Below are 14,651 nucleotides of genomic sequence, written 5' to 3'. Positions count from 1 at the left end.
CAGGCATCTTTACAGACCTTGCATCTCCACCACTGGAATCTAGACCAGAATCTGAGTGACTCATTTGGTTACTCATCCACAGATTTTTTTTTTTTCCTATTGGCTTCTGCTGTACTGACATAATATTTTTTCAGCATAAAGAAAATGCCGCAATCCGGATATGTGGGCAGGAAGAAAGGCCTTTTCAGAGTAGCGTGGAGGAAGTGTGCTTTCTCTTCATTCCTTTCTAAAAGGCCATGAAAAAAGCAGAGGAAAGCAGCTGTGCATTTGGCAAGGTCTTTTACCATCTTCTTTCTCTGCCTCTTCCTCTCCTCCTCTTCAATCCTTTCGCACATCATCTGAGTCAAATATTTGGTGTAGGTGCAGTCCTGCTGGCCCATAATCTTTTTTATCATCACGCTACGCACAATGAATCACCAACAGCAGCAACAGCAGGCCTCACACCCAGTCGTAAAGTTTTCCATAAATTCAAATACGAACTGGGTCTCAACAAATAGCAGAGAAAGCTGAGTGATGCTCAAAGGCTGTGAAATAATTTGGAGAGCCAGTATTATAGTTCTGTAGTAGAATGTGAGCTTTAGGATTGCCAACCAGGGTGGAGTCAGGATTTACAAATGTTGTTATTCAAGAAAGTCTTAAAAATGAAATGTTATGTTAGTAGCTTTGGTGTATTAGTTAGTAGGAAAAAATTAGCTATGTCAAGCTTTGTCAAATCACCTAATACCACATACTGACATCTTCTTAGTACCATAATCGATGTCATGTGAACATGTGCATTATTGTGTTCTGACTTCGTACATCACAGAATTTAAAAACAGCAGTCGCTGGCTCAGCTTACTTCTCTATTATATTCCTCCCTTCCTTCTGTAGTTCTTCTCTCTGCACAAGGCCCAAGGTTTAGACTGGACTGGTGTAATCTTTCTCAAAGTTATACTCGTGTTGGTGAGAAATCAGATGAACAATGAGAATCCTGAGACTCATCTTTGCCAATTTTGTAACAACTTTGTGCCATGACCAGATGACACACTAATGCTTCTCTAGTGCGTTATACCATTATTTGTGAACCAAGAGAAAGACTTTGCTTGTAAGATAGGGGAGCCAGTATTCTCTCAGGGATTGAGAGAAGAGTGGAGGTTCTGCAGTTCAAAAGTAATTTCCACAGAAATGCACCCAATCCTGACATAAACCAATCCAGTGTTTCAGCCCTGATACTGATACTTTATGAGCAGTCAAACTAAACTGTGCAGCTTTATATACGATGTGAACAGAGATTCCCCCAAGGGCAAATAATGAGGACAAGTCAACAATGGTGCCATAAAAGCTGTATTGGAGTGTTAGGTGTGTTTGCAGTTTGTTTAATATGGTTGTAGATAGAATGGCAAAAGGGAAGCTGACATGATGCCCTTATGGTTCATTTGAGAGTTCCTCCCTTGTCTCTTAATGCACTTTTCTCTGGTCTCTAATATAAAGCTTTGACTCTGCTGGCATCACTCGTTTGTTTATCCATTCGCCACTTAATAGCTCACTGCTCCATTGTTGGCCACTCGCATTCACAAATGGCAGGGATGAGATGTGTTTTCAGGGCCGAGCTCGCTCAAATCAGGGAAGGCAATTGATCCCAGATTGTCTATCCTTTTGTGTCTACTGACTCTGGCCCAATTTGCTAGAGGAGAGGCCGAATGGGGAGTGCGAAGCACGGAAGACAGACAGCTGAAAGGAATTCAGCACAAAACATTATTGAGTAGACAGAAATAACTGTCAGCCTTGTCGAGTATTGAAAAGATGTGCTTTCAGTTTGCCACGAGATCTTTACAAATTACGTTGTTTTTTTTTTTTGTTTTTTTTTTGCCTACTGGTTGCTCGGACTGTGTTACAATAAACGTTTTCATCTGATCTGAGATGATATTCCGACAAGCTGGGATGATTGTGGTCTGTGAATAATCATGCTGCGTGACTCCTTACCTTGGTGTTGTAATAAATTCCTCCTTAGGGATCTACTCCGACTGGTATGAGAATTTCTTTTAGCTATATCACTAACACTAAAATACTGAGAAGTTCACTTAATAGGTACATGCAGTACGGTTAATGTCAGTGGAACAAAATAGATACTATATTGAACATGAGCTCTATTACTGTTTGGAAATTACTTATGAAAGGTGAGATCACTCTGTAACTCTGGGCTTTGAAAGGACCAGTGAGAGGTGTTGATGATGGGTGCAGTGCCAAAACTTTTTTGTGAGCTGATGGTTATCTCAGCAGAGGCCGATTCAAGGACATGTTTGATTGAGTGTGCATTCCTCATTCTTTTTATATGCTTTATCAATTTCTCCTTTGCAAGTTCTTTAATAATTGCATTATTTGTTATGTGTAGCTAAATTGTCAGATAATTATAAATTGATTCAGTAGGTAATTGTGAATTATTTAACTGAATTCAGCAGACACGTGGATCCAAAATGGTGGGAAAATGAGGCTCAGTTTGTTCCTAATTAAGCAGAAATCGGCAGATTTTAGTTTGTTGCTTGGTTCTAATGCATTAGAGGTACAGTATGAAAATACAGCTCTCTATCTCTAATGTTCAATATTTCTCTCTCTCTCTGGCACTCTCTATATCTGTCTGTCTGAGTGTATCTATCTCTCTGTCTGTCTTACACTCTTTCTCTGTCTCTCTCTCACTTTCTCTTTATGTATTTCTATCTTGTTCATTCTATATCTCTCTCTCTGTCTATCTGTCTCACACTTTGTTTCTGTGTGTGTGTGTGTGTGGGGGGGGGGGGGGTCTCTCTCTTTGGCTCTCTTTGTGACTGTCTCTGTGTGTGTCTATCTTTATTTCTCTCTTTCTGTCTCTCTATATATCTCTCTATCTGTCTCTGTCTCTCTTTCTCTGTCATACACTCTTCCTCTGTCTGTCTTTCCATCTCACTCTGTTTTTCTGCCTCTCACCTTGTTCACTGTCTTTCGCTCTCTCGATCTTTCTTTCTCTGTCTCTCTCTCTTTCACTGGCCCTCTGTCTGTTTAAATCTCTTTTTTGTCTCTGTTTCTCTCTCTGTCTAACTCTCTTTCTTTATCTCTCTCTGTCTCTCTCTCATATTATGTCTGTGTCTTTTTGTCCTTTTTCTTTATCTCTGTCTTGTGTTTTCTTTTTTATGCCCATCATCTCCAAGCTCTTAGATGTATAAGAAGTGCCCAGGATTGTCAGGGGTGTGTGTGTGTATGTGTATCTTTGTGTGTGTGTGTGTGTGTGTGTGTGTGTGTGTGTGTGTGTGTGTGTGTGTGTGTGTGTGTGTGTGTGTGTATCTGTGTGTGTGTGTGTGTGTGGTGTGCATGTGCTCGCGGGAGCATGGCTTCACGGCCGAGCAAGGTTGGGCTCTGTGCCACGCTCCGCAGTGCAGGGAGTGACCCGTCTGCCAAGATGGAGGAAGCATGAGTAGATGGATGAAGGAGTAGAGCGAAGATGACTGATCGTGGTGGGGGGAAGATAAGTATCAGACGGAAGACTCTGAGGGAGTGTAGAAAGAGAGAGCGATGCTCATGAGAAAGTGAAGGAAGAGAGAGAGAGAAGTGCAGGTGAAATATCCTTTATTAGTCTGAATGAATGATCCTGATGATACTGTCATCTACAGCTGAAAGTGCAGGGAAAATAAACACAAGTAGAAAAGTCAGAAGCAACTACATGCTGATTCGCTGTCAGGTTGCTAACTCAAGATATACAGTGGGGGAAATAATTATTAAACGCGTCAACATTTTTTTCAGTAAATATATTTCGAATGAGGCTATTCACATGAAAACCTTGCTAGCTAAACCCTATCTGGACGGGATTAATTGTACATGGGGTCCTGGGGTAATTTCCTATTTCCTAGTTGCTCCTCTGTGACTTTATTACCGCCCAGATTGGCCATGTCAGTATTTTTCTCAGACCTTCGCTGAGAAAATTATAGGCTGAACAGAATTATCTTTGATTTTCTATGCAGAATGTGCCTCGTGTTTGGGGAAAAAAAAAATATGTTTGACTGCTGATGCTTGTCATAAAAAAGGATGCTTCTTGTATACTTTGTTCTTATTGTTTTATGGTATTTTCAAATTGTTCCTGGTTCGGCCAAAACTGAAATAAGCGTCACTGTGTCTTCTCAACTCCAGTACCTCTTTGACTGCTTGCATGCCACATTGTGTACAAAGCGTGATCATATGACCACGGGCGCAAACATCCGGGTTCGTACAAAAAAAATACAATCCGCTAGAAACTCACTCCTCCTGTGGTCATTGTATTGCTATCCAGATGCAAGAGTTTTATAACCGAGGAGACGTGTAAAAAATGTATTACTGACGTCCCCCTGATAAACTAATCCAATTCGAATAAGGCTTAAGATTGATTTCCTCACACTGTGAATGTTATACTTTGATCAAATGTTGTAATGAAATAGACATAAGATTGTAATCATATTTTAAAATATTAGAACTATACTTCTGTTTGAGATATGTGCAAAAGACATTTTCAGAGTATTTTTAGGACTGTATAAAACAAATATATACAATATACACAATATACAGGGCAATATATATATATATATATATATATATATATATATATATATATATATATATATATATATATGTATATATATATATTGTTGACACTGTCAAATTTTTACAATGTGAAGGGTTTTCCCAGGCCGCCACACGTGTATTACATTGTTTCTCATACAAATTAACATGCTCATTTAATATTAGTATGTGAGTATTATAAATATATTGTCATTAGAATTTTTATTCATGTACAGTCAACACATCATACACAGTGGATTATACATGGTTAGTCATGAGGCATGGAAGGGATGTCACCCAATATGAACACATTACTCAGAATGAACAGATAATGTGTTCTAAACAAATATAGGTCTGAATAGGATGCACACTGTTGTTGTTGTTGTTGTTGTTGTTGTTGTTGTTTTTTTTTCCAGGAAATGTTCACTTGGCATCTGGATGAGACTAGAGGTGTGCATCGAGACTGGAATTTTGCAGGACGCAAAAAGTTGTGCAAGGTTTTTACTTTAATCCAGGCATGAACAAGCAGTTAGATATGAGGCTCACGGCACAAAGAAAGACTATGTTCATTAACCTGAACATGCGGTACTGCATGATGCATTTGAAATTTTCCTTCCTTCATCCTTAGTAACTTCCTGTTCAGGCTTATGGTGCTTTCAATTAGGTTATTAGCTTGTTTTATGTTGTGGGAAATAGAACCAACTAAATTTGTTAGAAAATATTGCAGGCAGATACAAATGATAAAAATAACTGTGATGTAAAAATTAAAAAAACATTCACATCAGTACTTTATGACCTGGAGAGATGTAGCTGAGGTTGAGGAACAGTCAGAGACAGAATTTCACACACCATACTGTCATGGATTTCCCCTCGCGGCTGATTCCCGGAGCATTTAGCGCGACAGCACGCACTTCCAGGTTGTCATTGATGTTGTTTACTGTTACGCATGTGTTTTGTTTTGGCTTCTGTCCTGTCTTTGCCCCTGTCATGTTATTGGTTGTCTCCTAATGTGTCTCAGATGTTCATGTTTTACCCTTGATTACATTTAGTATTTAAACCTCTCGTGTGTCCTTGTTTGGGGCGAAGTATTGTGTGTTTCTGTGTGTTTATCGCCAGACCCGTACCAAGCCTTTGATCCTTCTTCCGCGTTTCTGAGGTTTTGATCCTGTTTTGTCCTCGCGTTTCTCGATTCTTGTATAAGTCTAGTTTATGTCCTTTGCCGATTGCCTGATCCCTAGGCTGTTTTGTGACTGTGAGATTGCCCTACGTTTTGGATTTGTTTGCCTGTCTCTTAAAGAAAAACTTTAACTGCATTTGCATCCGTCTCCAACCTCGTTACATGACACCCACTGACAGATCTGGCATTTCTACATCTGTTTTTTTCCAGTGTTTCTGGAAACATAGTAATAGGGTTTATATTTAATGACAAATAAAACCATACAGGTTTTAGGCCACACCCACTTTTGGTTTAAATACGAATGCAGATATAGATATTTGGAGAACTAAAGAGATACTGATACAGATAATGACATTGTGTTACATCCCTAAGGCAGACGTGTGTGTTTAACTAAGGCTAATATCTGATACCTGCTGTTGAGCTAGCATACACAGATACACATAGATTTCTGTGTTTACAGCAAAATACACTCTCTGGTTAATACCTGTGTCTACCAGTGACACACTTTCATGGTGTGACTTCTGTAGATTATATTGTTCTATCGCTTTTCTTGTTATAGAAGAAATATTAATAGATAATGTTTCTTGCAAGTGTTTGTGTATTTGTTATATCACTACTGCAATTTTACATTTTAAGTGGTTTGACAAAGTGTACTACATTACAACTTCAGGATACCTGCAGACACCCTGTTGTGGATTTAAATGAGCCCAAAAGCGCAATTTATGCTGAGCTGCTACAGATCTCCAGGTAGTGTATATGTCACACCATGCTTTTGCACTAGTCAGCATCCTAGCAGTCTCCTCCTGTGCATTTCTCTGCATTTATTTGCAGGTTCCTTATGCATTTTTTTATGCCCCCACCGCTGTGTTAATCTTGCGCAGTACATTTGTTTTCTGATCAGCTCATGTGACAGGTGAAGCTTCTCATGGTGTCACTCGGTGGTTAGGTGCTCACCAGGCCGGGAGCTGCAAAGCGTCAATCCAAATTAGCTTTACTGCTGCTTCACAAATCTAGCCTTTAACATTGGAGACACATTCCATATTAATTGAGCACTTAAGAAGGCATAAAGCGAGTTATTTGTCAACTGACAGACGAGCTCTCGCAGTGCAAACACCCACAGGAATATATCTAACCATCAGCAGGCCAGTTATTCATCTGCACTATCTGCATTTATTTGTGCACTACGTTTAACTCACAGAGCTTTCTGGAAGAAAATTCCTATTCATCAGCGTTTGCCTAGCCTGCAGCCTGTGTTTTTCCCTCTGAGATATTGGCACATTGGTGTTGTTCATGTGCAGGTCTGTTTCAGTTTTGGATTGAGATGAATTGTTCTGATGTTTAGATGCTGAAACAATAAGCAGATATAAGACTGTATTTAAAGAACTAAAATTAAAGTGTGTGTATTTCAGCTGTTATTAAGCACACTTCATGAAACTTAATCAGAAGTGACACCAATTAGTCAGGACTAAAAAAAAATCATAATTATTCATATTCAGTATGTCAGTATTTAGTATATCTATGTTTTGATTTGCACCAGTGAGGATGACAAAGCAGGGGCACTGTAGCTTAGTGGTTTGCATGTTTGCCTCACACCTCTGAGGGTTGGGGATTGTACTACTACCTATGGCCAGAGCCATATCACCCTGCAGTTCTCACCTGGTTTCCCATTGAAGTTAAGCAGCATTGAGCATGTCCAGTACCTGGATGGGAGACTTCCTGGGAAAATTAAGGTTGCTGCTGGAAGTGGTGTAAGAGGGGCCACCAGGGGGTGGGTCTTTGTGGGTCCTATTACCCCAGTATAGTGACGGGGAAAATATACTGTAAAAACAGCACTGTCCTTTGGATGAGACATTAAACCGACTCTCTGTGGCCATTAAAAATCCCTTCTCGTAAAGAGTCAGGGTATAACCTCGGTAACCCCAGGCGAAATTCCCCTCATTGGCCCTTCTCTATCATAGCCCCCTTATAATCTCCATCCCTGAATTGGTACATCACTCTCCTCTCCACCAATAGCTGGTGTGTGGTGGGCATTCTGAAGCACTATGGCTGCCATCGCATCACCCCCCATCCCCCCCACCCCCATACTATGTAAAGTGCTTTGAGTGCCTACGAATGTGTTATATAAAATCTAAGGAATTATTATTACATTATTTTACTAGGACTTTGTAATATGATGATATAATCAATAATCAATAATAATAATTAATATTGTGATTTTTTTTTTTGTATTGTGCAAGGTAAAATCTACATTAGTCCAGATTTAAGGATTTTAAGTATTCTTTATCTGGTCTCCTTCTGTTTATTTATTTTTTTGTTTTTGTATTTGTTTTTTTAAAATATGGTATTGAGTGTTTGGAAAGCATTCAACAACACCGTGCGTACACTGAATATAACAGGATTATTCACACCAGACATGTTTGTGTGTGTGTGTGTGTGTGTGTGTGTGTGTGTGTGTGTGTGTGTTAAACTAAGGTTGATATTGAGCCTTCTTCTGTTGAGTTATATATACAGAGACACATTTGTATGAGTAAATATAAATTCAGGGAAAAGTGGATGATGATGTAGTTTTTGTCTTTTTCTTGCTGCAATATTAACATAAATAGAGAATTTTCCTCATGAATGGTGTTTTTACATTTAGAGTACTGTATAATTAGTGCACATAAGCCCTTAAATTACATTCTGATTCGGAAAACTTGATTGTCCATCACTAAAAGAAAGAAATTTGTTTGTTTATTGGTTTAAACATTTACAAGCAGTAGTAGAACATTAGGAACATGACCTTGTTCAGTAGTTCATTATATTGACTGCAAAGAGAATGAAAAAATATACATTTTTTTTGATAGGTGCTGTTTCTCCTCGGCTTTATGTGATTAGGATGTGGACCTGAGTCACGCTTCAGCTGGCAGCTTCTGATGAGCTTATGCAGGGTGTTTGCATTTTCATAAGAAGTCTTAATTTGTCTAGAAAGAGATTACTGAAATTACAAATTAAAGGGCTTAATAAATGTATAGTGTTCAGGGAAAACCCATCTAATGTCACTGGAAAAAGGAAAAATCTCGTTTTGGCACTTTATGCACTTAGTATTTTATTTTACACTTTAAAGTATACTATTTTATTTAACACTTTATACCTGTATTTGTGTTTGAATTACAAATTCTTGTTGGAAACAGCTGGTTCGGTAATTTATTACACCAAATTATTACACCAAATCTTTGTAATTGTAAAATGTATGAAAAATAACTTCAAATGTTCCTTGCTTTTCAGCACTTGTTGTAAACACTACACAAAAATGTAATTGAACTCAATTTTTCACAGCTTAAAGGAAATGCAACATTACTGTTTTGTTGGTTGTTTTGTTATTGTATAATAATGTGATACATATTATGTATCACTGCCCTGCGATGGACTGGCACCCTGTCCAGGGTGTACCCCGCCTTGTGCCCGATGCTCCTTGGGACAGGTTCCCCGTGACCCTGAAAAGGAGACAGCGGTTGAAGATGGATGGATGGATATTATGTATCACAGAAATGTCCTCAGATACTGTATATCATCATATGATATTTTTGTCACATCAGCCACCACTAGTTACTACATGTCTGTAATAGTAAATCTACATTTACATCAATCTACACTCTACATTTTGACCTGTTTGAAGAGAATGTATTTACAAACTGTTTAAAACTGAAAAAAAAAAAAAAAAAAAAAAACTGTAAATCTGAAAATACACACAGCTTTACTCGGTAACTAAAGCCGATCAATGCGAAGCCAAAGCACTTCATTAGTTTGCTGTGATATATGAACTCAGCTTTCCTTACTTGGCTTGAGGCAGCTGTTAGCCTGGGGCCAATTTATTAAACAAGAATCTCTCCTGATTATTTTAATAGGTTACTACAGCATCCACAGTCTTGTTGGTGCAACATGGAGCGTGCTTGTGTTTTTCCCCCAACAACATAACGCAGAAGTTGTTGCTGGGAAACACCATTACTTAAGGATAAGGAAGTAAAGGAAGGATGGCATCATTTTTGTAGATGATACCATAATGATAGGTTGGTGCTGTTATGTGGGAAAAGACGTTTCTTTTAGCAATGTTTGCAACTCTGGTTATATCATTTCTTTTATTCTGAAGTAGTTTTGTCCCTTTTTTTGTTTTTATTACAAATGATGCAACATTGATCTTTTATACATGTCTACAGCATATAATAGTAACACAATGAACGAAACATAAAAGAAGCACTAACGCAGAGATGAAATTTAGTCATTTGATTCTTCTCCGTGTTTGATCGAATGTTGTGGTTAGTGGTGAATTTTTCAGGTTCATCGCATTTTCTATTCAGCCGAAGTACAGCATGTGCAGATATAAATGTTGAAATGGTATTGCATCATGCTTTCATGATATTACAACATGCCAAATTGTTATCTACTCCTATAGAGGTGTTGTTCAGTATTGGTTGATTTTGGTGGCTGGTGTTTTTGTAGAAAGGCTTAAACCCAACACACGTTATAAGAATTGGATTTTGCTACTTCGCACTTCCAAACAGAAGCGTCTGAAGAATTTGGTTGGAAAAAAACTCTAGTACACTGACATTATCTGAGCTGTTTTTGGCCTATCCCCTCTGTCAATACCACTACTTCAAAAATCGGTACAAGGAGATACTGTTCTTGGATCTCCTTGTACCGATATATGCATCTGATGTGAGCATTGGATGTGTGACATAATTGCAGGAAGTATACACGAAGAGTCTCTGTCAGCAGGAAAGTAAAAAGCTCTGGCTGAATTGTACATTCACTCACTCAATCACTATTTACTCTATCGGCTGTACTGCAGACCGTAATGGATTTTCAACAACACTTCCTGGAAAGACATCGTGACCTGCAGTAGCATAAACATAGGGAACATCATCAAAAGGGCTGGCGGCGTCATCATAAGACTCTTATCAATGTCTGTGAAACTGTCAATAACTCCACTACTAAAGATTAACATTACTGTCAGCTAACGGTTGTGTTAAGGGAGGTTTTCTGTATTAAAAAGCTAAACATCTGCTGGTTGAGTTTAAAGAGTGGCCAATTAAAATTCCAGCTAAAAGAAATAGCTATGCAATGTGGTGCATTTATGCTGAAGTAGTGTTTACACTGGATTTACAATGCACTGTGGGTAATAATATAATGAACTACCTGAGGAATACGATTGTCCACTGAGCATTCGATCTGCACTACAAAATGGCTGACACCCAAATAGTGCATTATGTGATAAACAGGGAATGAATTCAGACTCTAAATATGGTGCCAGTTTTTCATTGGTGTAATCCAGCTCAAAGAAATATCGAGAGATGTGTTTATTTATATGTGGGAGAAAGACAAAAGACAGCATTGCAAACGGTGATCCTAAAAACTCAGATTGTTGTAACTAAGGCTTGGTCAACATGTAATTTGCATGTGGTCTCCATGCTTTGGGGGGTTCCTCCAGGTACTCCAGTTTCTTCCTCCAGTCCAAAGACATGAGTTGTAGGCTAATTGGCATTCCCAAAAAAGTGTATGAATGTGTATGTGATTGGGCACTCCAACGGTTTGGCACCCAGTCCAGGGTGTCCCCCGCCTTGTGCCCCAAGTTCTCCGGGATAGGCTGATCCCGAATCCACTGATCTGGTGGTACCATTTTTTGGTTAAGAAATGGGCAAACTATCAGCTGGTAGACAATTTTCAGTCACAGACTGTTGTCTCAATGCACATACTATAGTTATGATACTAAGCTGTCAAGCAAATATGTTAATTATGATTCATAAATATTGAATCATAATGATTCATAGTTTTAGGGCAGATACAGCCAGGTCCATAAATATTTGGACATTTACAAAGTTGTTGTTATTTTAGCTGTCTACAGCAGTGTGTTAAACTAATTAGTGAATATGAGCTCAAACACAAAATAACCTAACTAAATTATATTACTAATCCGTCTTTGCGCTTAGAAGAGACAACAACAATTTCTTAACCGAAAACCCATCATGGAATTCTGAAACTAGGCACTTGGATAAGAAAATACACTTATATTTGAACACTGAATAAAATATGATTTGTGAGGTTTGAAAAGAGTATTCTCTTAAGATCATGTGCTTTCTGGTTTACTCTGTGATGCAGATGCCTTTCTCTAAAACTGAACAGTTGAGGGTTAGGGGTCTTTGTTCAGTGGAATTCCTGGCAGTCTGGTTATTCCTTCTGGCCACAAGCACAGAAGCTTAACCACAACGCTATGAACTTTCACACTTTGACTAATGTGTGCACTTGTGAACATCAGATTTTTGTCTCTTTCTTTTTTCTTTGCACAGATGCATTTCTCCAGAGCAGCATAAACATAAACCAAAGCACATTAAGATCCATATAGAGAACTAGATATTACAAAACATTATTATTATTATTATTATTATTATTATTATTATTATTATTATTATGTAATTTATTTATAGGGCTCTTTTTGTACATGGGGTAGTTCATAGTTCAAGTTAATTAAATTTTAAAAGTAAAATAAACACTAAAACGTAATGTAGTAGAAAATATAAAATTGTGAAAATATAAAATACAAATATATAATAATACTAAAATAAGTGATAAACATGTGATATTCTTCAAGACAAGTCTGTGTATCACAGTGGAAACTAAGCAGTACTTTGCCAGGCTTCTGTGCATGTGCATGCATATGTAAGACTTTCGTATCGTATCACATCATATCCAAGATGCTTTTATTTAATCTGAAAGGTTTATACAGTTTCATGTGATCTACCTATACTAATGTTAGCCATCATATCTAAATTAGAGATGCCCTTGTGTTAGTAGCAAACGCTAATGGACAAATGTCAGTTTGTAATGTTACTGCATGCCAGCAGCACACCCATTTTGTGGATCTATAAATGCTAATTTACCTGCCAGTGTGCTCTCAAGGTCTCCATGCTAACACCTAGTAGCATGTCCTGCTCCCCTTAGCAACCTTACTGCATATCCAGAACTTATGGATTTCAAATCAATTGTTGGTTCTTGCAGTACACAAAATGGGCATCTTGAGCCATTCTGTAATTCAGTGAAAATATTGTTTGCTATTTAATCAATAATTCATTTGTTCGAATAATGCTGTAAGACTGTAACTAATGTTATATTTGGGTGGGGTTGATGAGGAGCTCTTCTTGGAATATGCTCAGCGCTTAGTCCATGACAACCTAGATAACCATGATAACCCTAGGACCCGCTATAGAAATGAACCTTATTCTCTGATTCACTTCATAGCTGAAGATGGATGGAAATGTACTTGCATGCGTTAAATATACATATTCATGGATGGTTGAACTGATGGATGGATAGTTAGATAAACAGACAGATTAAATAGACATACTAGATGGATAAATGGAAATACATATGTGTGTATATATTATGGATGGATCGAAAAATATGTGCATATGGATGCACATTTACATTTTATGGCTTTTAGCAGACACCCTTATCCAGAGCAATGTACATTTATCTCATTTATACATCTGAGCAGTTAAGGGTTAAGGGCCTTGCTCAAGGAATCAACAGTGGCAGCTCGGTGGTGCTAGGGTTTGACCTCATGACCTTCTGATCAGTAGCCTACTGTCCTAACCACTGAGCTACCAATGAATGAATGAATAATGAACAGATGGACAGATAAATTCAATTCAGTACAGTTTTATTTGTATAGCACTTTTAACAATGTACATTCTCCCAAAGCAGCTTTACAGAAATATGTACATTCAGGATGTAGATTTTAAATGTATGAGTTAATCCCTAATGAGCAAGCCAGAGGCCACGATGTAGATAGATGTAGAATGAGTCGATAAGATAAATAGGTGGATGATGGATGAATAAATGAATGGGTAAACATGTAGTTCAATGGATAAATTGCCGGAAACATTCATGCATGCAAAGAATGGATGAATATATGTAGATGGGTAAATGTATATGGATTAATAAATAGGTGAACGAATGAAGGGGTAGATGGATGGATGAATGGATGGATAGGCAGATCAATAAATGTGAATGGATTAATAAATATCTAAATAGATGAATGGTTCGAAAGTCAATAGATAGATAGATAGATAGATAGAAAAAAGTATTTATCGATGGTTACATCAGTAAACAGATGGACAGATAGTTGGATGTATAGATGGATAGACAGATATAGTTTAAGAAAGGTGATGATTGATTGTGGTGTAAGAGGCTCGCTGCTGACAGACGCTGGTGCAGAAGGTCAGTGTTTGTGCGAGGAATGGATGGTTATGGCACGCTGCTGTGAGTGTGCTTGTGGCTGCTTCACTGAGAGGAAGATGTATCCGGTGTCAGTGAGATGAAGAGCAGCGTGGGCCTGTGGGCTGCTATACACTCTGGGCCATCTGTACACAAACTCTGCCAGACGTCAAACTCTGGAGTAGCACTTCAGCACTCAGCCGGCCTGCTCCCCCCAGCTACAGCTGACCTCCTGCCTTCCTGCCTGTCACACAGACTCTGGGTGTGTTTCATGTTTCTGCACTCATAGGTGAGGTGGGTTTGCTTGATTCGGACATTTTAACTATGAATTGATTTTTAGTTTTTGAATCATCATCAAGCATAGCTGAACATGTGGAGCATATGCATAATTAGGTGAAGAAGCATAGTGATGTTAAAAGCAACCTAAGAAAGCTTTAATAGTTAATAATTCTAATAATTCTAATAATTATTAGAGTGTACCCCAAAAAAACAGAATGAATTTAATTGAACTCTTAAACAATCTCGATGTTCCTGGTGCAGTGCTGGAGAGGAACCAGACATGTTAGACAAGGAAAAGTGAAGGCAGTTATTACTAGGAAATTAATTGGAGTGATGTGTTTTTTGAAGAAGAAGAAAACAAGAGTGTGTTTGTGTGTGTTGTTTTTTTTTTTTTTAAACTGGTTAAGAT

General features: G+C 38.1%; 1 protein-coding gene across 3 annotated transcripts in view; it reads left to right on the top strand.

Moving 5' to 3' along the window:
- The window catches only part of immp2l (inner mitochondrial membrane peptidase subunit 2), a 135,241-nt gene that overhangs the window by 82,730 nt on the left and 37,860 nt on the right, over positions 1–14,651 (top strand). The window contains exon 4 of one of the 3 annotated variants that reach the window (XM_053682137.1): positions 8,560–9,180. The exons of the other annotated variants lie outside the window; for them this stretch is intronic. Within the exon in view, the coding sequence (XP_053538112.1) occupies positions 8,560–8,590 (31 nt within the window). The 3' untranslated portion in view covers positions 8,591–9,180. Of the gene's footprint in view, positions 1–8,559; positions 9,181–14,651 lie in introns of those variants that run through there. 3 annotated transcript variants of the gene reach the window in all.

This window comes from Ictalurus punctatus, chromosome 8, assembly GCF_001660625.3.
Source record: "Ictalurus punctatus breed USDA103 chromosome 8, Coco_2.0, whole genome shotgun sequence".
NCBI classification, from domain to species: domain Eukaryota; kingdom Metazoa; phylum Chordata; class Actinopteri; order Siluriformes; family Ictaluridae; genus Ictalurus; species Ictalurus punctatus.
This window is presented reverse-complemented; position numbering and strand designations above follow the sequence as displayed.